General features: G+C 33.7%; 3 protein-coding genes across 8 annotated transcripts; 2 read left to right on the top strand and 1 right to left on the bottom strand.

Moving 5' to 3' along the window:
- The first annotated feature begins 334 nt into the window (after positions 1 to 334).
- Positions 335 to 5,218, top strand: LOC133669126 (5-methyltetrahydropteroyltriglutamate--homocysteine methyltransferase 1-like). 2 transcript variants are annotated; one of them, XM_062089152.1, is made up of 12 exons: positions 335 to 490; positions 1,143 to 1,502; positions 1,646 to 1,733; positions 2,324 to 2,451; positions 2,539 to 2,930; positions 3,024 to 3,187; positions 3,306 to 3,386; positions 3,490 to 3,656; positions 3,746 to 3,851; positions 4,021 to 4,271; positions 4,357 to 4,558; positions 4,666 to 5,218. In XM_062089152.1, exons 2-12 carry the CDS (start codon positions 1,153 to 1,155, stop codon positions 5,032 to 5,034), a joined length of 2,298 nt encoding a protein of 765 aa, XP_061945136.1. In that variant the 5' UTR covers positions 335 to 490; positions 1,143 to 1,152; the 3' UTR covers positions 5,035 to 5,218. The 2 variants fall into 2 exon arrangements, with proteins under 2 accessions (XP_061945136.1, XP_061945137.1); XM_062089153.1 differs by having other exon boundaries at positions 337 to 490; positions 1,149 to 1,502.
- A 4,066-nt stretch (positions 5,219 to 9,284) lies between these two features.
- On the top strand, positions 9,285 to 17,274 carry LOC133670129 (double-stranded RNA-binding protein 1-like). Of its 4 annotated transcripts, none has more exons than XM_062090605.1 (7): positions 9,285 to 9,727; positions 10,175 to 10,312; positions 10,715 to 10,852; positions 13,494 to 13,729; positions 13,869 to 14,085; positions 15,224 to 15,481; positions 16,683 to 17,274. In XM_062090605.1, the coding sequence occupies exons 1-7, from the start codon at positions 9,481 to 9,483 to the stop codon at positions 17,015 to 17,017; spliced, it is 1,569 nt and encodes a 522-aa protein (XP_061946589.1). In that variant the 5' UTR covers positions 9,285 to 9,480; the 3' UTR covers positions 17,018 to 17,274. The 4 variants fall into 4 exon arrangements, with proteins under 4 accessions (XP_061946589.1, XP_061946587.1, XP_061946586.1 ...); XM_062090603.1 differs by having other exon boundaries at positions 10,706 to 10,852; XM_062090602.1 differs by having other exon boundaries at positions 10,166 to 10,312.
- A 587-nt stretch (positions 17,275 to 17,861) lies between these two features.
- LOC133670077 (uncharacterized) lies at positions 17,862 to 25,261 on the bottom strand. 2 transcript variants are annotated; one of them, XM_062090504.1, is made up of 15 exons: positions 25,114 to 25,261; positions 24,342 to 24,546; positions 24,230 to 24,262; positions 24,026 to 24,120; positions 23,046 to 23,916; positions 22,901 to 22,968; positions 22,473 to 22,555; positions 21,374 to 21,473; positions 21,008 to 21,093; positions 20,165 to 20,247; positions 19,701 to 19,828; positions 19,517 to 19,618; positions 18,832 to 19,125; positions 18,618 to 18,740; positions 17,862 to 18,418 (listed from the first exon to the last, which is right to left on the bottom strand). In XM_062090504.1, exons 3-15 carry the CDS (start codon positions 24,231 to 24,233, stop codon positions 18,035 to 18,037), a joined length of 2,421 nt encoding a protein of 806 aa, XP_061946488.1. In that variant the 5' UTR covers positions 24,234 to 24,262; positions 24,342 to 24,546; positions 25,114 to 25,261; the 3' UTR covers positions 17,862 to 18,034. The 2 variants fall into 2 exon arrangements, with proteins under 2 accessions (XP_061946488.1, XP_061946487.1); XM_062090503.1 differs by lacking the exon at positions 24,342 to 24,546.
- Positions 25,262 to 27,587: the final 2,326 nt, after the last annotated feature.

Here is a 27,587-nt window from a genome sequence, read left to right as displayed (position 1 = left end):
GTTTTTTTCTTCCTATTGGTTTTTTTCTTTGTTTTTTTAATTAATCCATTTAATTATCACACTTTTATAACATGACCTTGCAGCAAAACCAACATCCAAAGCTATTGGGTCTGGTGTTGTAGCCAGACCCACTTAAACCTGGGTCATGCAAGTTTAATGTTGTTAATAATATTATAAATATTGCTCTTAAGTTAGGTATTGTAGTTAAATCTAAAATTTTTTGGTATAGCTAGTAAAAAGATGTAACACTCTTTTTTTTAATTTTTTTTATTAGAAAAAACATTTACCCGCGACATCGCGCGGGTCAATGTATAAAGTGAGATCTAAGCGCACATCGCCCACAATGGATTTCCCTCCCCTTCTATAAATAACCCAAGAGCTCAAACACCATCTCTCGTGTCGAGTTTTACTCTCTCTCTGTCTCTATATATTTTCTAAGAAAGGAAGAGAGGAACCAGTCTCCCTACCCTTGCTGTTGTATCTCCGTAAGGTATGCTGATGTCTGCTCTTCCTTTTATTTCTCTTCTTTCTTCATTTCTCATGCATACACCAACTACCCCTTTTGGTTTCGCTCTTCTTGGGTTTCCTTTTCTCATTACGTTGTTCTCTTTTTCATTAAAAAGATTTGGTCAGTGTACTCTGCTTCTACTGATTTTTCTCTGTACTATCATGTTTGTTGCAGTGTCTGATTTCATCGTTTTTTTTCGTTCTGTTGATCTGATTCTAACTGAGTCTTTTACTTGTTGCATTGGATCTGATGAGTAGTAGTTAGTTAGTGGTGTTTAAGAAGTAAAGTTAAAATGAATGTATGCTCTGCTTATTGTCTACAGAGCAAATGATTAAAAAACAGACAAGAAGGTTATACAGTTCCAATCTTTGAGGAAACCTGACACACAATTACAGTTAATTGCATTTGGGTTTCTTTGTTGTTGTGTTCTCTTCATATGCTGTGTTAAGTGTTAGATCTGTCGTCTTGCAAGAAATAGCTGAAATAAGTTCAAATCAAAATTGCTCATTTATGTAATGGATCTGATTAGTTTTTGCTCCTTTATTGTTATTTCAGAGCTTAATCTTTATAGATCCGTTTAAGATTTATTGTTTGGATCAAGAAAAACTGAATCTTGATTTTTGTGTGGCATAAGAAACAGAAAAATGGCATCACACATTGTTGGATATCCTCGTATGGGCCCCAAGAGAGAGCTCAAGTTTGCATTGGAATCTTTCTGGGATGGCAAGAGCAGTGCCGAGGATTTGCAGAAAGTTGCAGCTGATCTCAGGGAATCCATCTGGAAGCAGATGACTGATGCTGGGATCAAATACATCCCTAGCAACACCTTCTCTTACTACGACCAGATGCTCGACACCACTGCTATGCTCGGCGCTGTTCCACCTAGATATGGCTGGAATGGTGGTGAGATTGGATTCGATGTATATTTCTCCATGGCCAGAGGAAATGCCTCTGTTCCTGCTATGGAAATGACCAAGTGGTTCGACACCAACTAGTAAGTGATAGCTTATCATCACGTACTTTGGTATTGTAACTAGTTCTGCCATTCGATATGATGATTGCGTTTTTAAATATTGTTCCTGGAAAAAGGAAAAAGAAGGAAAATTTACTGAACCATTTGCTTCTGTTTTGATTCAGCCATTTCATTGTCCCTGAATTGGGTCCTGATGTCAACTTCTCTTATGCTTCTCACAAGGCAGTGACTGAATACAAGGAGGCTAAGGCAGTAAGTGCTCTGGTTCTACCTTTTATTTGTCGAGATTTTTCTACATAATACTACCTCGTATATTAATAAATTTGATATATAGCTCGTAAATTAATGAATTTGATATCTAATAATCATGATGCATCAATTGTGGAGTGAAGGCATGGCTGCATGCACATGGTTCTTGCTCCGCTTTTAATCTTAGTAGGTGTTCGGGAGTCTGGAAATGGTTGTTTTGTTTTTAAATGTATCAAAATAATATTTTTTTTAAATCATTTTTTATATCAACATATCAAAACGATCCAAATACATTAAAAAATTAATTTTAAGAAAAAAATTTAAATTTTTAGAAAATGCGGTTTCAATCGTGTTCCCAAGCGGTCACTTAGAATCTTAGCTCAAAACATCTTTGAAATGTTGATAGATTCAATTCAATATCTTTTCGGTAGGTCTTTTTTAAGGTCAAGGAACTGTTGGAATAGTCTGAAACTGATATGGAAGTTGGAGAATCTATACTCATCATGATATTATGCATGCTTTTTAGTATGAATTTTTTGAGTACACCTGTCAAATTCTTTATAAACTGATTGTTTTTTTTGTCTGTCACCCAGCTTGGAGTAGACACAATACCGGTCCTTATTGGTCCAGTCTCCTACTTGTTGCTATCCAAACCTGCAAAGGGTGTTGAGAAAACCTTTTCTCTTCTCTCCCTTCTTGGAAAAATCCTTCCAATCTACAAGTAATTGTTCTATATTTATACTCTGATTTTTTGATTTATTGGTCCTCTATATGTTTATAGGTGTAATTGTTCTATTATTATTTGCAGGGAGGTTATTTCAGAGCTTAAAGAAGCCGGTGCATCCTGGATTCAGTTTGATGAGCCTACGCTTGTAATGGATCTTGAATCTCACAAATTGGAAGCATTTACCGAGGCCTATTCTGAACTCGAGTCAACCGTATCTGGCTTGAACGTTCTCATTGAAACCTACTTCGCTGATATTCCTGCCAAGCAATACAAGACCCTCACCTCTTTGAAGGGTGTTACTGCACTAGGTTTTGATTTGGTTCGTGGAACCAAGACCCTTGACTTGATCAAGGGAGAGTTCCCCAAGGGAAAATATCTCTTTGCTGGAGTGGTTGATGGAAGGAACATTTGGGCCAATGATCTTGCTGCTTCTCTCAGCACCCTCGAAGCTCTTGAGGGCATTGTAGGCAAAGGTACCTATTCTTTTCTTCTGTTTTTTGCATGCATTTTTGGCACAATGATAAATATTTTTATGACATGGACTCATTCATGATTTATCTACACAGACAAGCTTGTAGTCTCCACCTCTTGCTCTCTTCTCCACACTGCTGTTGATCTTGTCAACGAGACCAAGCTTGACAAGGAAATCAAATCATGGCTTGCATTTGCTGCCCAGAAAGTTGTCGAAGTAAATGCGTTGGCCAAGGCTTTGGCCGGTGAAAAGGATGAGGTCTCGTCCTTTTATCCATACTTGAACAGCTATGAAGCATTTGTTGCTAGATTGACCAACTTCTTTTCTTATTTTATACTTTCAAAAATCTTATTAAACCTCCAATCTCATTTTACAGGAATTCTTCTCTGCTAATGTTGCAGCTCATACCTCAAGGAAATCCTCCCCACGTGTCAACAATGAGGCAGTTCAAAAGGCGGTAAGTACTTTGTTGGATTCCTTTCATGTGGATGCTTTCAAGCATGGTTACTCTGCTAAAATCCTTGTATATTTATTTTAACATGCTTTTCTGGTCTTTTCAGGCTGCTGCATTGAAGGGTTCTGATCACCGTCGTGTTACAAATGTTAGTGCCAGACTTGATGCTCAGCAGAAAAAGCTTAACCTTCCGATCCTCCCAACCACCACAATTGGTTCCTTCCCACAAACCATGGAACTAAGGAAAGTCCGACGTGAATACAAGGCCAAAAAGTGAGTCATAGGATAATTTTCATATTTTTCCTACTTGTGGTATTATGGCAAAAAACATTTATTGATTGTCTTCATGAATTTTCTTTTAGGGTCTCTGAAGTTGATTATGTTGAAGCCATCAAGAAGGAAATTAGCAAAGTTGTCAAACTTCAAGAGGAATTTGATATTGATGTTTTGGTTCATGGAGAGCCTGAGGTGATTTTCTCCCCATCAAATTAGTTTTTTATGCTCACACACTCATACAATATAAAAATCTAGGGAACATTGTTTGTTTACATAAAACTCTTTTATTTTTAGAGTTTACTTGTATATTAGTTTACTAATCCTGTACACATCCAACTTGTGTGGTCATTCATTATTGTAGAGAAATGATATGGTCGAATACTTCGGAGAGCAATTGTCAGGTTTTGTGTTCTCTGCCAATGGTTGGGTGCAATCTTATGGTTCTCGCTGTGTGAAGCCACCAATCATCTATGGTGATGTGAGTCGCCCTAAGTCGATGACTGTCTTCTGGTCCGCTTTGGCTCAGAGCATGACTTCCCGCCCAATGAAAGGAATGCTTACAGGCCCTGTCACCATACTCAACTGGTCCTTTGTCCGAAATGACCAACCTAGGTATTGAAAATAAAAGGAGCAAGATAGGGAAAATGTCATTTTATATTTCATAGTTTCAATAAGTGATTCGTTTTCCTTTTTTCAGATTTGAGACCTGCTACCAGATTGCTTTGGCCATTAAGGATGAAGTGGAGGATCTTGAGAAGAATGGTATCACTGTTATCCAAATCGATGAGGCTGCTTTGAGAGAGGGTTTGCCTCTTAGAAAATCCGAACAAGCTTTTTACTTGGATTGGGCAGTCCACTCCTTCAGGATCACCAATTGTGGCGTACAGGACACCACCCAGGTTTGTTTTCCACTTCACTTGGAATTTCATAACTCAAATTCAAGTTGGTGTCTTTTTTCCTATTGCATTTTATTTATGTAGTGAACTAACTTTTTTATTTACTGCAGATCCACACTCACATGTGCTACTCCAACTTCAATGACATTATCCACTCAATCATCGACATGGATGCTGATGTGATCACCATCGAGAACTCTCGCTCCGATGAAAAGCTTCTCTCAGTCTTCCGTGAGGGAGTGAAGTATGGTGCTGGAATTGGTCCTGGTGTCTATGATATCCACTCTCCCAGAATACCATCAACCGAGGAGATTGCTGATAGAATCAACAAGATGCTCGCAGTGCTTGAGACAAACATCTTGTGGGTTAATCCTGACTGTGGACTCAAAACTCGCAAGTACTCTGAGGTGAAGCCAGCTCTCAAGAACATGGTTGATGCTGCCAAGCTCCTCCGCACCCAACTTGCCAGTGCCAAGTGAACCGATCAGGAGATGTTGGAGTACAATCAACCCTTATCTATTGGTTGCAGTCTATGATTTCTTCTCCTTTTTTTCTCTTTACGTATTGGATTTTGGTTCTCCAAATTCTATTCTTTAAAAGGCTTCAAATTACTTACGTACTTCATGATGAAAGTGAATGGAATGTCATTACCAATTTGTGCAATGAGGTGATCTTTTAAAATATAATGTATTAGATTGATGCTTTTGCTTTTACCAAGTAAATTTGCCACGAACAGAACACATTCGGTGAAATACAGTAAATTATGGATTGAAATCCTTCTTTAAAGAAAACAAATTTAATAAACTAAACGTTAAAAGCTATATTTAAAGTTGTAGCTTAATTCCTGTCAATGGTAGTAACACAGAGACTCCAAAAAATCGTTTATTATAATTATGATTATAACAAACTCTTAAAGGCTTAGGAGAATATTATTTTCTGTGTTCATTCTTTCATAATTTACTGTGAATTGTTAGAGTGATTTTTATTTTAATTTGGTCATTAAAGTTTTTTCCTCCTCAATTCGATCTTTTCATGGCCAATTGACCCTGATTTGTTGACCAAGAATATGATTGAAAGATAAAAAATTAAAGTGGAAAAAAAAGAAAAACTTAGTAGCATCAGTTTACAGGAAACTTTATTTTGATTTTTATATTTTTCAATTTCTTTTTTTTGATCCCTTTGGTTTTCAAAATTTTAAGTCGGACTTAGAATTACATTTTTTTTATTTTTCAGTATCTAATGTGAGAGAAAAGAAAGAAAGTTATTGAATTCTAGTGGTTGAGAGATAGAGATAAAGTCTTTGTTGACACTAATTTAGACCATGAAAAAGATCGATCTTAGTATAGTTTCATTCGAGGTATTCTTTTTCTTCTCATGGCTTGAAATGATTTAAAAAAAATCATTTATTATAATTATAATTATTATAAATTCTAAAAGGAGTGGGGAAAATATTGTTCCCCATGCTATTGTTTACCCTTCACAATTCACATAATGATTTTTTTTATAATTTGGACATGAAAGTATTTTTTTCTCCTCAATTTAGTAATTTTGTGGCCAAATTGATTGTTAATTTGCTCTGATTTGTTGAAAAGAAAATGATTGAAAGATGGACAACCGAAGTGGAAAAAGAAGGAAAAAATAGTGGCACTTTTAAAGTTTGTGTAAAAAGTTTATTTTGATCCTTATACCTTTTATTTTCTTTTCTTTTGACCCTTTTGGTTTTTAAAATTTCAATTTGGTCCATAAAATTATTTTTCTTATTTCTTAGTCCCTCGTTTGAAGGAAGAGAGAGAACTTGACTAAATTTTGATAATAGAAAGAGAAAGTATCGGTTAACACTGATTTAGGTTGTAAAAAAGATTGATATTAATATTAATGAGTTTCATTCGATGAGGAGAGTCTCACCTATGTATTCTGTCATTTCCATCACCTAAAATGGTAGATAAGAACTCAAAAAGCTTTTTGATTTTTAGTTTTTAGGTTGCTATTTAGGTTATTTTAAACCATAAATAAGTTTATCAAACTGTATAAAGTGTTTTGGGTAAAAATAAAGGGTTGAAAATTAAGCTTTTAGGTAAAAAAAAAAACCTTGACGTGAATTTCCATCAACCTTCTGCTTGCAAGAAATTGGCCCAGCGGGTATAAGTTGCTTGCCACATGTTTTTTTTTCCAAAGAAATAAGGGTTCGTACCTTGAAAAATAATATAAAATAAATAACTCAACCTAAATTCGTTGGCCACCCATGCCTAGCCCGAGTGCTTAAGCCTCATTTTATGGGTTTATTGATTTTTTTTAATTTTTTTTTCTTTCAATTTTATCTTTTTGTGTGAGTTTTTTTATTGGTTGATTTTTTTCAGTTTTTACAATTTTTATGATGTTTTTTTGACAAAGTATAATTTAATTTTTACTTAGTTTATGAATATGTTTAAATTTGTTTTCCTGATCATATGAGATATTTTGTTCTGTGCAGTTCCACTTAATTGTTTTTCTCTTTAATTTTATAAAATTGTTTTCCTATGCGTACTTTTTTTTATTTTATTAAATAAAATATTAATTTTAAAAAATAATATTATTAAATACAATCGAGTCTATGACTCATGTTTTGAAATCAAATATCTACATTTACATCTATCTTCTAATTTTTCAATTTATTCTTTGATTAAATATTGTTTGGTTTTTACTTGATTCTCATGTATAAGATAACATTTTATTCTAATATGTGCGACATTTATAATATTTTTTTCTTTTGATTTCATTTAATTGATATCTTATGTGTTTTAATTTATTTAATTAAATATATGTATAAGATTTTTTTATTTACGGTTATGATTTTATTATGTTAAAAAATATTAAAAAACCTATATTGTTTTAGCTGAAAAAAATTTTCTGACATGTGGCAAAGCACATATCATATAGCTAGTACACCCTCTAAACTCAGCAAGTTGGTGCAAGTGACTTGCACTTGATTCACTTGATTATGCCCCCGTGACTAGAAACGTGTTTAAAATGACGTTTCCAAAAACATTACCTTGTTTTTTTTAATTTATTTTTTTTTATATTTTTTATTGTTTTAAAATACTAATATCAAAAATATTTTTTTAAAATAAAAAATATTATTTTAATATATTTTTAAGTAAATAACACTTTAAAAAACAATCAATACCTCACTTCCAAACACCTTCTATAAAAAAAAGAATTGACTTTTAAAATTTAATGTATTTTATAGGGTACTGTTTAAGATTATGATAATTATTTTTTATATTTATTTTTTTAAAAAAATAAACCGAACTAAAAATAATGTGCATGCTTATGTAGATTTGTCAGAGAAGTTAGGTGGTTCACTGACCTCGCACTTTGAATTAGGAGAGATATTAAGATGTTTGTTTTTAGATATGCCTAAACTAAAATCACCATTTGTTGAATTAAAACTAGAAATTAAGATAATTAATTATTAACATGTAAAATCCCTTTTTTCTACTATTTTCTAGGGAATATAACGTCTTAGAACACGTGGAATTTAAAAACAAATTGAGATTTCTTAGTTTATTAAGTACAAGAATGCTCATATCTTTGTTTTTTTATTTGATGGTAAAGATATTTTTAAACTAACTTTTGAGTTAATTAATATTAAATCCCTTCTCAGATAAAGGCATCCAAATTTAAATCTAGCATGCTAAGGAAGTAACTGGAGATCAAATCTGCGTTTGGTATTGTGTTATAATATATTTTTTAAAAATATTTTTTATTTAAAATATATTAAAATAATTTTTTTTATATCAGCCTATTAAAATTATTAAAAAATATAATAAAAAATTAATTTAATATTTTTTAAGTCAAATATATTTTTAAAACACAATAAACATAATCTAAAACATAAAAAAAAAAAAAGATTCAGGCTCTGTTTGTTTGCTGGAAAGTAGTTTTCTTTTGGAAAGTGAATTTCGGGAAAGTGAATTACTTTTTGATGTTTGGTAGTGTAATGAAAAATAAGTTGGAAAACAGTTTCCAGTGTTTGGTTATGTCATGGAAAATAAGCTGGAAAATAATTTATTAATATTTTATTTTTCTTAAATTTATTAAAATAATAAGAAACAAATCTTACAAATTAAATAGTTGAAAGAGAATGAAATTGAAAAAAAAATATAATTTCATAAATTATCTCAAATAAAATAAATAATAATCAAAATAATAGAGATCAAATCTAAAAAATTAAAAAAATAAAAGATGAAGAAATTAAAATAATAATAATCAACATTTCATAAATTATTTCAAATAAAATAAGTAACAATCAAAAGAATAAGGACCAAATTTAATAGATAAAAAATTTCAATAAAAAAATGATAAGGAAAAAGCAAATAACAATTATAAAAATAAAAACCAAAGTTAATATAAAAATTAAATTTTAAAAGATAAAATTAAAAAATAAATATTCAAAACAAAATATATATAGCAATCAAAAGTTTAATGATCAAATTTGATATAATCAGTAAATAATAACATTTCTAAATTTTTCACAATTTCTGAAAAGTGTTTTCCGTCCAAATTTTTCAGGAAAAATATTTTCTTGAAAACCAAGCCAAATTTTTTTCCAACTGAAAACTATTTTTTATTGACCAGAAAATATTTTTTATTGATCGGAAAGTATTTTTCATTGAATAATTTTTTTAATAACAAAGCATTTTAATAACAAACAAATACTGAAAATTTTTTACTTTTAAGAAACAAACATACCTCAGTTGCACCTTACTCGGATGATTCATAATCCGACCATCCGACCAGTATCTCCATGGAAAACTACAAGACAACACTAAATTCAAGTCACTTACTATATATAACACCCAACTCTCAATGTCTCCGGCAATAGGAAAAAAACACCAGTAGTCTTCCGATGTCCTGTACTACTTAACTAAAGAATCAAAGAAACAATGTACAAGTCAAAGCTTCAAGAACTTTGCCAACAGAGAGCTTGGGAGTTGCCCGCCTACGAATCATCAAGACAAGGACAAGCTCACAACCCTCGCTTCTTGGCTACTGTCACCGTCAATAACGTTTCCTTTCACTCTCCATCTCCCTCTAATACCTCCAAGAAAGCTCAAAACGACGCTGCTAAGCTCGCTTACGAGCACTTCTCCATCTCTCGCCCCTCCCCCTCCCTCTCCCCTTCCGTCTCTGGTGATTATCAGTAACTCTTTTTATTTACAGTTTTGTTGAATTCGTTTTGCAACGGTTCATTTCTTCCTTTTTGGTCGCTTTATTTTCAATGTGTTAGAGAGATTAAAGACTTTTTAGGGTTATTTTTCCTAAGGCTTAGTGAGATGAAGGACCTTTGTAAATTATAGTATTTGGTTAAAAATGAATGCTTCCATGATAATGTTTCTAGTTTCTTCTGTAAATTATAGCATTCAATTATTGTTGTTCGTATATTTTTTTTAGATTAATTAATTAATTCCCATGGTAATAGGATGGATTGATTGGTTGATGCCCGTGACCTTGAATCTTACGATAAATCATTGATGTGATGTGATTATTATCATTCTAGTTCTGCTTATTTACACCGCATGAGTTCAAGAAACTACCCTTATGCTACAAGGGCTTCCTTGCTTATCGAAGTTGCTGCAGGTTCTTTGAGTGAAAGGGCTGGGGCGATTACTTGTCTCTCTCCTGGAGGTACATCGCAATTCAACACACAAGATGCAAATCGAACTTCCCTGATAAATGAAGCTTTGGCAGTTGCCAAAAATGACGAGAGTTTCGGAGGTGAGAGCAAATTTATACTTGCCCTTTTTGGATTTAATATGACTTTAACACTGTCATGCTCCGTTTCTGGAGTCAGTTGGATGTGCTTGATAATTACAGGTGCATTTATTATTGCACTCTAAATTGAAAGATGTAGGCATTGAAGTAAAAACAAATATATATATATATATATATATATATAGATATCAAATGTATTGGCATGTCGAATTCCCCACACTTTAGAACCAAATCGCATTCCAAGTTTTGCAAGCAATGTAATGTTTTAACACATGAGATTTCTTAGTTTACCAAATTCAAAAATGATTGACCACTTACTCCTTTCTCTCTCTCTCTCTCTCTCTTTTCATTCAAGAAACTACTGTTTTGCTACAAGGGCTACCTTGATTACTGAAGTTGCTGCAGGTTCTTTGCGTGTAAGCACTAGGGCGAATAGTCATCTCTCTCTCGGAGGGTCATTGCAACTAAACACACAAAATGCAAATCAAACTCCTCAGGTGAATGAAGCCACAACGGTTGCCAGAAATGATGAGAGTTCCGGAGGTGAGAGAATTTATTCTTGCCCTTTTTAATCCTGGAGTGGAGTCAGTTGGATGTGCTTTATAGTCATAGTTGCATTCTAAATAGGCAACCAATCATTATGGAAATGATAGCCTTTTCTCTTTAAATTGTGTAGGTGTGAAAACAGTGTATGTATGATATCTGTAATAAAACAATTAGTTTTGTCTGGTTTGATGTTTCCTCTTGGCATTGAAAGATAAATAATAAACCTCCTTTAAAGTAAAAATAAATAAATATTGTTCACATTGCAGCTTAATTTTCATTAGCACTCCCCTCTTATGGTTTTCCCTGTGTTGCTGCCATGCAATTTTTCTGGTGGAATCGTTTTAAAGTAAATTCTATGAACATGTGTGAGTGTCTGACACCTTCGAGCTGATTTGCAGATAGACTGGTCGGCTCCATGGGGCTTGCAATCCATACATAGCCCAACTCAATGGTGTCAGATACTCGCAAGTGTCTGTGATGCTTGTCTCTTTTTAAACAAAACTTAATGGAAATCTGTTTATTATTATAACCATATATGGAGGGTGCATAATAAATTGTAATCTGTAATACGGTCCAATATTAGGGTTTGATAGCCTGTTTGGAATGGAGCATAGTGTTTCACAGCTTTTGTGGTCATAATGATTGTAATGACGCCGCCATTGGAAACAAGTTAATTGAGCAGCGATGACACTTTTTGAACACATTTCCTCCACTGACAATAACCATCTCTAAAGCCACTTTACTCCATTCACTAAATATAAATCAAAATCAGTTGCTTCATACCATTCACTAAATATAAATCAAAATCAATTGCTTCATACCTCAACAATAAGGTTCTAAATCCTGGTTTGGAAATTTGAGGTAAAATTCTCAACAATGTTATTTTTACACAATTTCTACAAAAATATCGATCAAATCCCTTCGTTTATGTTGTATTCATTTTTGCTTTACTGCTTTAAAGTTTTTCATTTGCTTGATCTATGTATATCTTCAGTTATTTGTGTGTGTTGTTATGTATGTTAAGTTTTGGAATCAATGTTCTTGGTTATCTTTTAGATTTGATGGGTCTGTGTATATCTTCAATTGCTTGTGTGTGGGCATATATGCATGTTTTAATTTTTGGAACCAATTTTCTTGGTTATCTTTTAGGTTCAATAGATCTGCGTATATCTTCAATTGCTTGTGTGTGTGGGTTAATTTTTTGAATCAATTTTCTTGGTTAACTTTTAGATTTTTGATATTTTTGAGGCAAGCATACATTTATTAGGAAAACGTATAGCTGTCAAAGTATCGTTTTTGTCCATTTTTAGTGAGATTTTTGAAAACCTAGTTTTGACTCGCAAAATTTTAAACATTACACCTGCATTGTTTATGACCGCTGTGCGTTGCTTGGGATGGGACATTGCAACTGTGATTGGAATGTGAAATTGCTGAATTAATGGATAACACTTGACAATCATGAACAAAGGGTCAAGAAAACAGTCCAGGGAAATTGGACATTTTTTTTTTGTAAACTTGCAACAGTTTGTATCTTTTGTATATGTGGAGCCTCATGAAATTCAAAAGTATTAAGTGGATCCACATAGATTATAAAATATCAAAGCTGTTGCAGTGTCTTTCCTAAAGGAAAAAGGTTAGTTATTTTGTTTTTTCCTTGGATTGGAAAACTTTCAATAGTTATTCGTCATCAAATAGCCATGGATCTAGTTGTCTTCTTCTGATGGATGTACTTAGGCAGCATTTTTTTGTTTGATGTCTAGCTTCATGGGCTTTCTATGTTATTCTACTCCACAGCTGGTCTGCTCTATTTCTGACTGAGCTTTTACTTGTACTTTGGATTTGTATTTTAGGTTTGAGTATGTATGATTTCAAAAACTGTTCCTTTACTTCTCTTGACAATCGAGTCTTAGAATGGTTGAACTTTTTCTATAGCTCTAACTTAACTCTCTCTCTCGACTTTTTTTTTATTAAAAAAATCCACAAAAAAATTAAAAAAAATTCCTAGAAATGATGTGAGCTGAAATGAGAAAAATGAAAGAAACTATACACAAACCATGCCCGCATGGCTTAGCTGCCACGTATCACAGAGTTTACAAAATTGTTGATTGATGAAGATACTTTAGATCACAACTCTTGCTTTCCCGCAACACTTGTGGTGAATGGACTCTCCCTCTTGCTCCAAATCTCAAAAGGATTAAAATGGAGGAAAACATAAAAAAATTCTGGTTTAATTGTTTTATCTGTGTTTTCTTTTTTCTTTTTATTATTGTTATTGAATACTCTGCTCTCAATAGTGCCTCACGTGGCCATTGAAGATTTGCTGCATGTAATTAAATTGTTGTTTGGCCGGGCATGGGATAATGTAATTCGTACAGTAGCTTACAGTAGCTTATAGGTTTTTATGGTGTAGTAAAAAGGGAAAGGAGGGGATTTTGTATTTGATGCCCTGTTGGTTGCTAAGTTATTACAGGAAAAGAGTAGCTGAATTCTGATTGAAGAAGGCAGTAGCATCACCTGACCATGGAAACTCAGTGTTGAATCACCTTATTTTTGTCTTAAATAATGCACCTGTTTATCTTGGGTTTTCATGACAAGTCATTGTGGGACATATTAATCTGAATTTTCTCCTGGCTTATAGATATGCAGCGTTTGTTTAAGAGCCAGCTGCAAACCTATGCACAAAAGAGAAATTTTGCTCTACCTGTGTATTCCTGTGAGCGGGTGGGTCCTCCTCATTCTAGTCGCTTTAAGTGCAAGGTCACAGTAAATGGACAAACCTTTGAGAGTCTAGAATATTTTTCCACATTGAACAAAGCTGAACATGCAGCTGCAAAAGCTGCATTGATGTCATTGTTGCCAAATGGAGTTGAAGAGGTTAGTTTCCTATTTATGGTCATTGTTATCAATTCATTGTGAGATGCAGAAATTTGCTGGTTGTGCATGCAGTTTTTGTGTTTGTTTCTTTTAGAGATGTGATTACTCTTCTTTATGTAATTTATTATTTTCTTTTTAGGATGAGTCTGGTTATAAAAATCTTTTACAAGAACTGGCTCAGAGAGCAGGTTGTGGTTTGCCAACTTATAGTACAAACAGATCTGGTGAAGCTCATGTACCCACTTTCATTTCAACAGTGGAGATCGAAGGAGAGATTTTTACAGGACAAGGAGCAAAAACTAAGAAGCAAGCAGAGATGAGTGCAGCAAAGACTGCTTACACAGCTCTAAAACAGCGTATGTACATGCATACTTGTTTACTATATGTTTTAATTTATGTATTATTTAGTCTTGCATGCTTTAGGCATCCAATTAATTAGTACAGGAATCCACTCTCTATAACCTGGATTTTTTTTTGTCAACAATTATTTCAATGCTGTGAGGTTTATAACTCTATGGTAACAATCATTTGATTTTCATGATAAATTAAGTGGCAAGATTCATATATTGTACTCAAATTCTCAGCCTAGTACTTGAGTAGAGGATTACTTCTCTGTGAAACCTTCTGTGATTCCTCTCTTAGGACTTAGAATTGAGATTGCAAACCAGTCCTTGATGAGAGAATTCCACTTTGATATCATAATAACAATATGGTTGGGGGAGTAGAAGAAAGGAAAACAAAAGTTATGGTTGGGGAGTAGAAGAAAGGAAAACAAAAGCCCCCTCTCCCATTTGGTTGGATCTTGGAAGGGAAGGTATGGCAGGAGATAAAAGAGGCTTCTATTGGACCCAACAATTTCAATCCCTCAAAATGGATTTCGAGGGCCCAAGAAGAAGGAAGAGGAAATTGTTTATTATCAGCTTTGACCAGAACACGAATTCATGTAACAGGTGGTTATTTTGTCCATAACATTTAGTTTAATACCTCTTACATCTTCTCTTCCTCTTTTCATCATCCAAAGAACTTAGAGGGTAGGAAGGTTCTATCCAGCCTCTCCTTCCTCTTGATTTTGTTAACCTCAACCAACCATGACAAATGGCATGCTTTCCTACACGAAACCATAAATGGTGCGCAATTTATGCTTCAATATGACATTTTCTTTTGTGATGGACTTTCTCGTAAAACTACAGTATGGTTTGGGCCAGGGACATGAATATTTATTAACCACAGGGACATAAGAAAAGTTGAAGTCAAAGATTCAGTGAGAGACAGTCTAACGAGCTTTTGGTCTTCACAGCAAACATCCTTGAGTAACTTAGCTGCATGAAGACATTCTAATGATACCTTCTAAATTGACGCGCTTCATAGTTCTTATAAGCTTTTTACAAAGCAGAGAAAATAGAGATGCTGCATAAAAAATTATTAAATTTAACATCTACGAAGTAAAGAATATACTATTGTAGTGCTTGATCAGAATGCTTGGTTTTTGGTCAGGCAACTCAAGTCTGAGCCCTGCATTTCTCTCCCCTGCTTGCCTAGTTCAAGAAGCTCCTCAGAGCTCTACACTTTTCGCCCCTGCTTGCCAAGTCCAGGAAGCTGTTCAAAGCACTACGTGTCACTCTCCAGCTCACCAAGGACATGAAGCTCTGCAGTTCTCAACTCCTAGCCTTCTTGCAGATCTCACTGCATTTCTTCAACAAAACATCCAACCTAAATTGCCTGTGCCCAGTGAACAAAATGAGGAGGATAGAGGTGAATTTTTCTAAAATTCCAAGCATTTTTCCCTTCTATTAGTAGTTGTTAGAAGATGGTTTCATATTATACTAAATAATTCCTCTCTGCATGTTCATTATTGTCTCCAAAACCATGAACTAATGCTTTCTGCCGACATATTGTGGAAAACTAAATCTGAAAGCATCTAGATTTGAAACTAGATTTGTCAGATATTTGATATGGAGGGACACCATTGAAAGATGTGTTTGTAAAAGTTGAGCATTTTTCATTTGCACCATCCACACTGATGCTAATCAGAGAACTTTTTCAATATAAGAACTTGCTTTAACTACGACCTTTAGATTTCTAAAGATTGAATGGTGCTTAAAGGAGGTTATGGGGGTATGTATGAGTTGGGGGTGGTGTGTGTTATATGTTTATACATATTTGTTGTAGATGTGTGCATGCAAATAACGATATATGATACAGTGCACAGATATTCAAGTGTTTTCACTATTTTGGAGTACAAGTCACTAATTCGGGATAGAGAATAACTCAAGCTTCCCTCTTCATGCTACCTCTTCATGGTACTTCAGATTATTTGACATGAATAAAATATACCTCCAAATAGAGCATTAAATGTGAAACTAGATTAACAAACAAAAAGTTATAAACTAATAGTGTTTTATAACTAATATCCCATGGGTGGCCATGAGACCTTCTCCACTGAAGAAGGGGGTGGTCACTTGGATAACTCGATGGACGACTTTTTAAAAATAGAAAACTACTTTTAGTTCCAGAACTTTCTAACATTTTTATGCAGGGTTTTCATTTTCGCACTGGTTCCTATGTTCTAGTGGGTTAATATTTTCATGCTTTTTGTCTGATTTTTGGTTCCAGAGAAATCGTTTAGTGGTTTCAACAGATGAACACTATTTTTGCAGTTCCTTTCAATTCAAGGTGAATAAAAATATTATATGAAAAGTAAAAGGGAAAAAATATTTAAAAAATGAAAATGTAAAGAAACAGAACCCATTTCTCTACATAAAGGCACCTTTAGGCTTGTGATATTAGGATTCCCATCTATGTGTAGACACTGAACACAAATTTGCATGCGCTTGCCATTCTGGTTCCTTCGACATGAAGTATTGTTTGCTTCTTTCGTAGGCAAATTACACATACTCTCATGATATCTTAATGGCATCCATGTCTCAGCATGTACCTTTTGAATTGTTGGCAGAGTGTTCTGAAGTTAGAAGTCGTCATCCCTTCATTGCATCTTCAGGGCAAGATAGTGTTTCAGCCGTGACAAGCATTACATCTTCATCTGGCATCGCCATCTCTTCTTTGCCTAAGCATGACCTGTCGCCATCTTCTTTGCCTTCTGATTCCTCCACTAGTTCAGCTGCAAACTCAAGCATCGAGCATCTTGTTGGAAGGAGTACGACATGTCAAAGTAGGATTATTGTTCATCCACGTGGGGCCACAGTGACATATCCTTCAGGCACCACTGTATTGCCCATCAGCGATGGCAATTGGGTTGCAGTGAAGATACCACCTCAACCGAGTCAGTAAATGTTTGACTATTCAAGGAGTGGTGCCTATGGTTTATTTGCACAGATTCTGTAGGTCTCTAAATGTGAATGGTGGATACCTTTTATTTTGAATCGTGGCATAACACCCCCAGTAATCAGGATAATGGTAGACAGACATAACTCTTAGTAACTTGATACTAAATGACTTCTCAGCTTATGATTGGTGTTTTATTTGTCATTCCATCCATCATTATAATCCTAAAACATTAAATGTGATGGTAAGATTTACATTGCTTATTTTGAAAATCTTCACCATATGTCAGATATTGAATCATTATGAGTTTGCAAGTACTAAAAAATAAGGCAATTAGGATTTACAAGGTGCATTGTTGCCGTTTGTGGGATATGTTCTATTTGGAGTAAAATGAAGGCATTTTGTGGGATTTTTTAACTATGCAGCTGCCATTTTATATGGTCATTGATGTCTTGCCTGATTTATTTCATAAAATGAAGATTATTTAAATGCTTGAAGCTAGCGAAGCCCTAATTGAGCATTTGAAAAGGTTCAAATTAGGATCAAGTTAACAAGTCAAGGAAGTAACGAATTTCAGCTTCCTCTTTTGGTATTCAAAGCTCAAGGTTATAACTGTCGTCTTCATGGCATGTTATGTACTGCACGGACCCTGTTTTCTGTGGTTGTATTTCCCCTGCTGCATCATCCCAAAACACTGGTTTCACCAAATGCTTGGACACGCCATGGGAATTAATAGAGATATCAACAGATATGGAAATACTACCATACCAGTAACAGCTTGTTAATTGACAAGAACAGAGCAGAAGTTGTATTAGGAAATGGTCATATTGAACCCTCTTTAAAAATAATATAAGGGAAAAGATGTCTGTCATCTTATAATAAAATTGCTAGCGTTTTACATCATTTCACCATGGTAATTTAGTACTTGGCACAATAAAATCTGGCAACCAAGTCAGGCTACAGGGAAAAAAAATAAACTACAAAATTTGGCCTTTACCAAGAAGAGCAACCATTTTCTCCAACTCACATGAGGACTCCTTCAGTATTATTAAGGGCTTTCTTTGAAATCTTGAATTTGTTTGCAAAGGCCTTGTTAGTTTTGACAACGTACTCCCTGATGAAGAACTCAATGCCATGACGGAGAGTTTCTAGCTCAGGGGAGACAGCAACACGTGTTAATGAGTTCCATATAATCTCATCAGGATACTCAAACAAGGCCTCAAACAGCATACGAAAATGCATGATCCTTTTTGGGGTTAGCTGTGTGACATCACTTAATTCTACACTCTTCAAAACTGCAAGAGAGAGGGTGAAAGAGCCAACCATCTCTGCTATGAATTTTGCTAGGTGCATTGATCTTAATAGCTGCATTGACTCCAGCTCTTTGAAGTGGTCCCAAATGCAAAACTGTGAAATTATATCAGGTAAAAAGAGATTATCTTTACATAATCAAAGCTGGAAAGCTTATGCATACAAACTATGGATCTTGCACTAAATTTACATTCCCTGTTTTTTAGCATATCCCATATCACACTCAGAGAGAGAGAGAGAGAGAGAGAGTAGAATAGGCTCCTTGTTACTTCATCATGAAAAGGACAAGGGTTACCTGTAAAGTAAATTTGTGGTTTTTGTCATGCTCACACAACTTGGAAGCCAGGGTAGTGTAATACTTGTTAAATATCTTTTCTTGTAAACAGCATTCAACAATAACTCGCATAATCTCTCTGTCCTGTACATGAAAACAAAATACATCATATAAATGAAACGAGGGAGGAAAGGAAATGAAGAGCATTTTGGTGGGGGAGCCAAGAGATACCAACCTGCTTTCCAACCAAGTCCAGCCTCAGAAGCTTTTCAAAAGCATCGATGTAGTCCTCACCACTCATTATTATACAAAAGATTGCTTTTCTGGCATCTGTGTTCATCCTCTGTGAGGAAGCTAGCTGTAGCATCTTTTGGGCTTCCAGAACGTCTTTGTCAATCGTATTGGCAACCTCTTGAACATTATCTGTTTTGGCAGCCATACCCCCTAACAGCCACCACTGGCCCTTGTTGTCAGGATCAAGCAGCTTGCTCCATTTTAGCCCTCTAATGAGAATTTCTTCAACTCTTAACTGAGACATCAAGAAAACCATTAAAAAGGGGTGAAAGAAGGAATACGCCATGTGAATAAGAACAAAGAATCTCATCGTCTTAATTTACATGTGCAGCTCAATGTCACAGCTAACAAGACTACTCTAAAAATTGCTGTAAGTGCAACCAAGAAAAAGGATATCTTAATGTTTAACATAACTTTTTTTTAACAACAAGCCCGATCTTGTTTTATATGAAAATTAATGCTTTTCTTGGTTTTCCTTTTGCTTCTTTCCTCTCACTGTTAATATGAAATTATAAAATAACCTCCTGATTGACTTAACTGGTTGTCTTGTTAAGAAATATAGATTTGAAATCAGAGACATGAATGAAGAACTTGAAATGAGAAGAATAATGTCCAATTAGTAAGACCTTCTGTAGCCACTTTTTTATCCGCGCATGAGGTGCAGTTTCCTCCTTGGGCCTTTTCTTGTTGTTTTTGATATCAAATATGGTTTCAAGCATAAACTCCATCTGCAAAAGTTACCATGTATGATAATTCTAAACTGACCACAAAAATTGCAGAATCAAAAGAGATCTTCATGAAAACGCGTACTCTTTTTCCATTTATATTTGCCTGGCCTTCAACAGAGGAGGCCTTCAGCTCATTCACTCTGTTCTGTACACTCTGGATGAAGTTCTTCATTGCAGTGGGATCATCACTCCTTATTTTCATCCCACAGCCTACACAGCCAGTAATGGCATGTTAAACATGATTAATTTGGCAACAGATCCTACTAAATTAGTACACAGAAGTGGTGACGTCATACTATTTTTAACACCAGGAGAATCAATCAGTGCAGTGCAAAAACTGCAGCCAGATTGCATAGGGAAAATGATAACTGATGTAAACAAGGAAAAGAATATGATACTGGAATATTAAAGTGATTGACATGCAGTTCCTTATCAAAAAGTGGACGCTTCATGGAGAGAGAACTTAAATCATAATCAAAACTGAATTATAAATAGTTGACAAATGTGAAAATCACATTGTAAACATCAAGGGTTGAAAGACTGTACAATTTAAAACTGTCAAGATAGTGGAGACATCAATCTCTCTCAAACGCTTGCTCAGCGTGATTAGGAGGTCATATATCAGATCACTGCAAAACATCAACAGAATTAATGCTATTAGCTTATATATTATTTTCATCAAATAAATTAAAAATTGATGAAACAGACAACATATGAGGGCAGAAGGAGTAACACAAGCATTATGCAACTATTTTGTACGCAAGGATGGTTCTAGCCATGTATTCAAATGCAGATAATGTCGCAGTTGCCAAATACACAAAGATCATTATTGGAAACAGCAACAACCAAGGCTCCTATACCATCAAGTTGATAACCTCATTATTACATTTAACATATTTTCCTACAAAGAATACTGCCATTACAGCAAAAGAGAATGAATTGCCAATTAAAATGTCTCTGTTGAGAGAAACTAATGTGGTTTTTTTAATTGTACACGCTTGTAATTCCAATTAACATAGACCTAAATTGTTACGATAGGCACATCATGCCCTTCAAACTAATTCATATATGCTTATGTGTATATTCCAAAAAGAGGTTCTCATCAATAGATTCAGCAACTGGAGCCATGTGACATGTCTTTATAATAATGCATAGAAACTTTACCCATGTTAGATTTTACTACAATTTTTCATTTTTTAACCTTTTTATGAAAAACTCCAACAACTACAGGAAAAAAGGAGGCATTTGCTTATTATAGAGATGGTGTGATTGAATTTTTTTTTTATTTACTGCGTTGAGTCCTAAGATGAAGTGAGTTAAAAATAGAATTTACATTTATATTTATAAGCAAATTATATGCATATAAATAAATAAAGTTAGTTAACTTGCCTTGAGCAAACTCCAAATATGCATAAATAGGAGAGTAGAAGAGTGAGATTACGCAAGGAAATATTGTCTTCTTTGAGGCACTCATCCTGCATACCAAACAGAAAGGGTCATTGCTCAAAGAAAGATTTAATTTCTGAAATAAAAGTGACGCAAAATGAAATTTACAGGGGAAAAGACAGATATGGACCTATAAATATATGTTTGCTAAACCTAAATGTTATATATATAAAACCCAGAATCAACTTTGAATGGTGGGGAGCCCATGGCACCCCCCAAACTTTGAATGATTTATTATTAATCTTCAAGCAGTTAAAAATCAATACAACAATTCAACGTTAATGATGTACTTTCAAAGGGTGTATGCACCTCAAAAGCTTTAGCTAGCGATGCCATGAACTTTGCACTGAAGTCCATCCCAACAGAGCAAGCCAAGCCAGTAACAAAAGATGCAAAAACAGCAGCATACCTTCACAAAAGCGCAGGCATCCAAATCAATCCTAAGTTCAATAGTGAGAAGGATTCCAGGAAAAATAGAAAAGGAGAAATTGTCACAGACATATATATACAAACATGCACCATATTGATCAAATGTACATATAAAATCTAACTACCAGAAGAAGAAAAAAGTCATCCCAGAAAGGTATAGAATTTGAGCATAGCTATCAAAACAATTTTGTCATCTGGATGACATTCATAGATGAGTCCAGGCCAAAACAAGGAAAACAAAGGAAAGAAGCTCATCACTGACAGCATGCCAGTGCATAAAACTGATGCACTTGCACGTATCCTATTATTTCCAAATGCAGTTCTTGAGATACTTTAAAATAATCCACAATATAGTTGATTCGGAAAATACATTTCTTGCAGAAATTTCAATCATCTTTTGACCTAAAGAACTTGCAAGCTTTCTGCAGGTACACAAACACCCATTCCGAAGCATACGTGGATCTATATAACAAAAAGTATAGTTCCAAATTCGTTTCAAAGAAAAGAATTGTTTTCCCATAGAGCAAAACTTTAATGTATTTCTTTCTTTATCCTTTTTTTTCCAATCAATATGGCATGTAAGAGCCAAAAATAGCTTAAGAAAACACATTTAACCCAAGCGAACACAAAAAAAAAGCTTATCAACATTGATACACAGATGAGTGTATGAATTATATTGCACAAGCAAGCAAAAAAAAAGAAGGAAAAACAGAGCAAATAAGAAATCATTAGTCAACAATTTACTTGACCTTGCTATAGTAAAGTTTTATAGCTTCTACAATCTCTAGTCACAACTGCTTACAGAAAGTTCACCCAAAAAAATGAAAAAAAGAAAAAAGTAGAAAGGAGGAAGTAGATCCAGGCAGCCAACTCCAACTAGTTTGGAATTTATGCTTAGATGAAACAAGTTCTGTTAAAAAATAAGCTCAATAAAAAGAGACAAGGAGATATAAATGTGAAGAAAAATAAATTCACTCACTGTTCATTGCCACGAGGACCACCAGAACATGCTGCCAACACCTCATTAATGATAATCTGAGTACTGACACTGCGAATAGTGGACTGCACACGAATTAAATAAAAGTGTTCAAGTTGTTATTCATAAACCATGCTCACTAATATCTTACACACGAAACTGGTGTTGAAACATTCCGGATTTGATAAATAATTTCCAAATGGCCAAACTAATAAAAAAAATTAGGAAAATGCTTCAGATTAACCAGCAAGCAATGTTTTGTCTGCACAGGTTTCCTGGCCTATATATTGTTAGATCAATATGCAGCAATTATTGTTTCATAGGCTTTCAAACATATCATGTACAAGGTCTTTTCTTTTCGTTTTTGATCAGTATTACCATGAAAAAATTGCTTATAAAAGCAATAAATCATAAGGAAAATTATAACATACACGGAAGATGGTAGCCATTTCGCCTGTAATTGATTCCACATTGGATTCAGATAGCCTATTCAGTAGACCTGGAACAGGTTTAAAATTAGGATGTGTTGCATTCATAGGTTTAGCCAAAACTTTACATGAAAGCTTGATTTTGTACCTCGGACCCGTCTACGGATTTGAATATATTCTTCTGACTCATTCCCTGCAAGAGATCTCAAGTGTGGAGCAACATATTTTATACTACTGGCCACTGCAGGCGCCTTCTTAGAAGTTTCCTGCAGCACGGCCTCCGCATCATGGGTCTCTACTGGGTCAGATACACCAATTGTCATGTCTCCTGCCATGTCTTGCTTTCGCTTTGACTTCTTTTTGTTTCTATTATGTGAAGGTGTCTCACTGGCACCTTCTTCAAGCCCCACTTCTGCACCTAAGCTTTCCTGCAGCTCAGAAATTGCTCCCATCACATCCTCACTCCCATCTTCTGAAGATTCCTTCGAAGACTTTTTCTTCTTATGTTTCTTATGTTTCTTATCAGAAGTTGTATCCTCAACTCCCTCAATGGGAAACTGGTTAGCATCTGGGACTTCCCCTTTATCAAAAGAATCAAGCACAGATGGTATTCCCTCGAGTAACATGTCCATTTCATCATCCATCCTCTTCAATTTTCCATCCTTTAATTTGAGTTTCTTAGCAAGTCTCCTTTCCATTTCCAAATCTTCTTCAGCACAAGCATCTTTCGTGTCTATTTCAAGATACTCTTCAAACTTCGTTTTCAAATTCCTCTTCATGCCCTTTTTTTCTTTCACTGTCTTTGGAGCATTGGAACCACTATGTCCCAACAAGCCCAATTTCCTTTCCATTTTTGTTGGCACATTCTTTTCCTCTGGACTCTGATTTCTCCTCGAGTTAGTAGAATCTACTTGCATATCTTCTTTCTCTTTCAAGTTCTTTGATTTGTTCACATATTTTGCCTTTGAATTTCCAAATTTTCTCTTATTTTCTTCAGCTCTCCTCTGTTTTTTAAATTGCTGTAAACATCATATAAGAATCACAGTTGCTACAAATTTATAAAGCCATAAATTACAAAAAACTGTAACCAGAAAAAAATTACAGAGGCAACTGCTTAAACTATAATACCTGATGTTGAACCCAAGATTCATGTTTTTTCTGAGTTGTCATTTTTCTATCTTCTTTTCGCCTTTCTCGGCGTGTCTTCTCATCAGGCCCTGCCCCTGCAACAAAATGAAACCCAAATTATCCATTTTGTAAATCATAAATCATACAAAACAAAGAAGAAGAAAAATCAACCGATACAACAAAAGAAGTTTAATCAGGACTTACTCATGGTTCCAAATTAAATGTCCACCAAATAATCTGCAAAAAGAGAGAGAAAAAAATCAATTAAAAAAAAACCTCTCTATAATTATTATTATTACTAAAGGTCATCGCCTGCCTTTATGTACTTGAGCCTTGATCTCGTAATTTAGTAGTATAGAAAGAGATTCATTGTCCTTATTTGTTTGATCATTGAATTTACTTTTCCCCAGATCAATGACGAAGGGGGGAGTCAGTTGATTCTTTTGAAGAACCGGAAGCGAAGCACTATGCCGAGGGGAGGGAAAAGAAATGGCTCCGAAGAAAGAAATTGGTTCCCAATGCTTCTCCACACCCAACGAGAAGAAACAGAGTTAAAATTACTAGTACAAAACTCAATCACTCAGGAGATTCCATCACTAACTTAACTATAACAGACCTAAAAAACAAGAAGATTATTTTCGCAATCTATGCTTGGTTGCAAAATAATAATAATAATAAATCATTCTGAAAAAATAACCGGACGAACACTTCAACTCAGCTGTATTGAGTAGTAATTACTTCTAATTTTGAACAAATTTAAGTAGCACACAACTCAGCTGTATTGAGTAGTAAGTACTTCTAATTTTGCAGAAATTTAAGTAGCACAAGAACAGCAAAAGACTAGGCCTTTGCTTTCTCTTGTTTTTTTTCTCTGTATCCAAACATAACAATAACAGCCTCTTTTACACAAAAAAATAAAACCTAAAAACAATTTAGCATCAAAACCCACTTCAAAAAAATGTTAAGAAAACTAACCCACAAATCATAATCACATATCAAGCATACTCTAAGACCACTATTAGAAAATATAATAACACATACTGTAAAACATAAGAAGTTTAATGAAGCTTTGATGGAAAAAAGATTACCCGTAGATTTAGTGGCTATGAATGATAAGATTAAGGTAATAACTAATACTGGGATTTAACAAAAATTGTGCGACTCCATTAATATTCTCTTCTCCAAGGTTTTGCCGCAACTTCTCTCCAGGTTTTAAAGACGGGTGGAGCTAGTTTGTTTTTCATTCTCTCCTCTCCTCTTAAATAAGGATCTTGGGCCATTTAAAACCTGGTCCGTATTTAAATGGGCTAGGCCCAAATCTGGATAGTCACTAATAAATTTATAATTTAGATGTTAAAGGCTTAAGGCTTTAACCAAATCAAGACATGAATTAAGAATTTATACACCCATGAGCCCGAAATCGAGGATAGGGGTACCGGCATTTTTTCAAGAATTTGTAAAGATAAATGAAATCATTTTTCCAATAATTTATTTTTTTAATTAAAAATATTAAAAAAAATGCTAAACGCTTAAAGAAATATCAAAACATCAAAAATAAATTACAGTCTCACTAAATTATCCTTAAATATCATATATATATATATATATATATATATATATATATATATATATATATATATATATTGTGTGACTACATGAAAAGAAAGTTATTTTGAGATTAATGAAATAAATGAAAACCCATTGCTAGAAGCAAGGAGTTGGTCTTTATTATAGGGTTCTAGTGACTTGTGATGCTATTATGCCAGGGAGAGGTAAGAAAAAAAATTATTTATTTTGAATAGTTTTGATGTGCTGAAATTAAAAATAAAAAAAATATTATTTTAATGTATTTATAAATAAAAGATATTTTAAAAAGTAATTTCTACAACACTTTCAGACAAACCCTTAATTAATTTTTATCTATTTAGAAAAATCAAACCAATATAGTGTTAGGTTAATGGATACTTTGGTTGGACTCGCTTGTCCATTTTATTCTTAACAACCATGTTTAAAAGGTGTGGGGTTGATTAATTTTGTTAAGACTAAGAAATATTTTTATTAAGCCACTTAATGTTTGAACATGTGTCACTTGAATTTTAACTAATCTCCAATTTGATATTGATGATCTTTTTTTTTCTACCTTATTTTTATTTTTTGTGTTTGGCCCTCTAGATTTTTAACGTGGCCATTCGATTTGTTTTTTCTTTTTATTTGGTTTATATTTTTTTTATTTTATTTAAAATAATTTATAAATTTAGTTTTTTTAATTTTATTCTCCTTTAATATTTTTTATCTGTCAGATTTAGTTTTTATTATTTTGATTTCTATTTTTTTTATTTAAGATAGTTCTTAAAATTGATTTTGTTTTTTACGATTTCATCTTTAGTTTTTTTTCCTATTAGATTTTATCTTTATTCTTTTAATTGTTATTTGTTTTGTTTTGAATGCTTTTCTTAATTGAATTTTTTTAATTTCATCTATCAACATATGATTTTATTTTTATATCAAATTTAGTTCTTATTTTTTTATTTATTTTTTTCAATTTCATCCTTCAACATTTTATTGACCAGGAATTTGGCTTCATGATTTTTTCATATTTGCCATCAATAGGGTAATCACGACCTCAAGACTTGGATCACGGGTTTAAAAGGCTAACTCGGGCTGACTTAGATCTTTTTTAAAGTTATTTTTTACAATTGGTTTTTTTAATTTCTTCTTTCAATCTTGGATTTATCGGGGTCTAGGATTCATTAATTTTTTCTCTTTTCTTTTTATAAGGTTATTTCGATCTCATGTGTTAGATTACGAGTTTTGCGGGTTAACTTAGATTGACTTGAGCCAATTTTTTTATTCAATTTTTTTATTATCATTGTTTTTTTATCATATTATTAAATTAACCGAGTTTATTGAATCTAGCCAGTCAATGATTTAGACACTAAAACTTTTCTTACTTCTTTAAAAATACTACCATCACCTGAATATTTTGTTATATTATAAAAAGTTTGGTTTGGTCCGCGATGCAGTGTGTGCTCCCAATCTAGTGTGATGGTTTTTTTTTCAATGTGTGAAAGGAGTTCTTTTGCTTATATTTCTGGGTGTTTTTTAAAAGTATTTTTAACTTGAAAAAACATCAAATTAATATTTTATTTAATATTTTTTAATAGTTTTGATGTGCTGATATAAAAAAATTTAAAAATTATTTTAATATATTTTTAAATAAAAAATTATTTTAAAAATACAATAAAGTACCATTTCAAACATCCACAGTAAAAAAATATGGAGCGGGGTTAACAGTGCACACAACCCAAAATTGTCGTATGTCAATTTGTGCATGTTGTAATCATCTCCAAACCTTGTTTACACTCTCTTTCAAGAGTGTTTCGATATGGACTCATTCCCTTTATCCGGCCGTAGACCCACAATGTCGTCCTCGGCCGTGTTGAGCCTCAAATCCTTGCACTTGCCTCTATAAATAGTTCTTTCTACATCTCCTTGGAGCAACTGTCCCCTTAGCCTCATTAATTAATCAGAAGGAAAACTAACCAGAGTTATCACATTTCTC

This window comes from Populus nigra, chromosome 12, assembly GCF_951802175.1.
Source record: "Populus nigra chromosome 12, ddPopNigr1.1, whole genome shotgun sequence".
NCBI lineage: Eukaryota > Viridiplantae > Streptophyta > Magnoliopsida > Malpighiales > Salicaceae > Populus > Populus nigra.
Note: the sequence above shows the minus strand (reverse complement) of the source record. Positions and strands in the feature narration are given on the sequence as shown.

Coding starts and splice junctions, on each gene's coding strand:
- LOC133669126 (XM_062089152.1), top strand. CDS start 1,153: ATGGCATCACACATTGTTGGATATCCTCGTATGGGCCCCAAGAGAGAG. Junction 3,188..3,305: donor TGGCCGGTGAAAAGGATGAG/GTCTCGTCCTTT, acceptor CTCATTTTACAG/GAATTCTTCTCTGCTAATGT. Junction 3,657..3,745: donor CGTGAATACAAGGCCAAAAA/GTGAGTCATAGG, acceptor ATTTTCTTTTAG/GGTCTCTGAAGTTGATTATG.
- LOC133670129 (XM_062090601.1), top strand. CDS start 9,481: ATGTACAAGTCAAAGCTTCAAGAACTTTGCCAACAGAGAGCTTGGGAG. Junction 9,728..10,165: donor CCTCTCCCCTTCCGTCTCTG/GTGATTATCAGT, acceptor TGCTTATCGAAG/TTGCTGCAGGTTCTTTGAGT. Junction 14,086..15,223: donor TTACACAGCTCTAAAACAGC/GTATGTACATGC, acceptor GTTTTTGGTCAG/GCAACTCAAGTCTGAGCCCT.
- LOC133670077 (XM_062090504.1), bottom strand. Junction 21,094..21,373: donor CGCTAGCTAAAGCTTTTGAG/GTGCATACACCC, acceptor TTTGGTATGCAG/GATGAGTGCCTCAAAGAAGA. Junction 18,741..18,831: donor TGGACTTGGTTGGAAAGCAG/GTTGGTATCTCT, acceptor TTTCATGTACAG/GACAGAGAGATTATGCGAGT.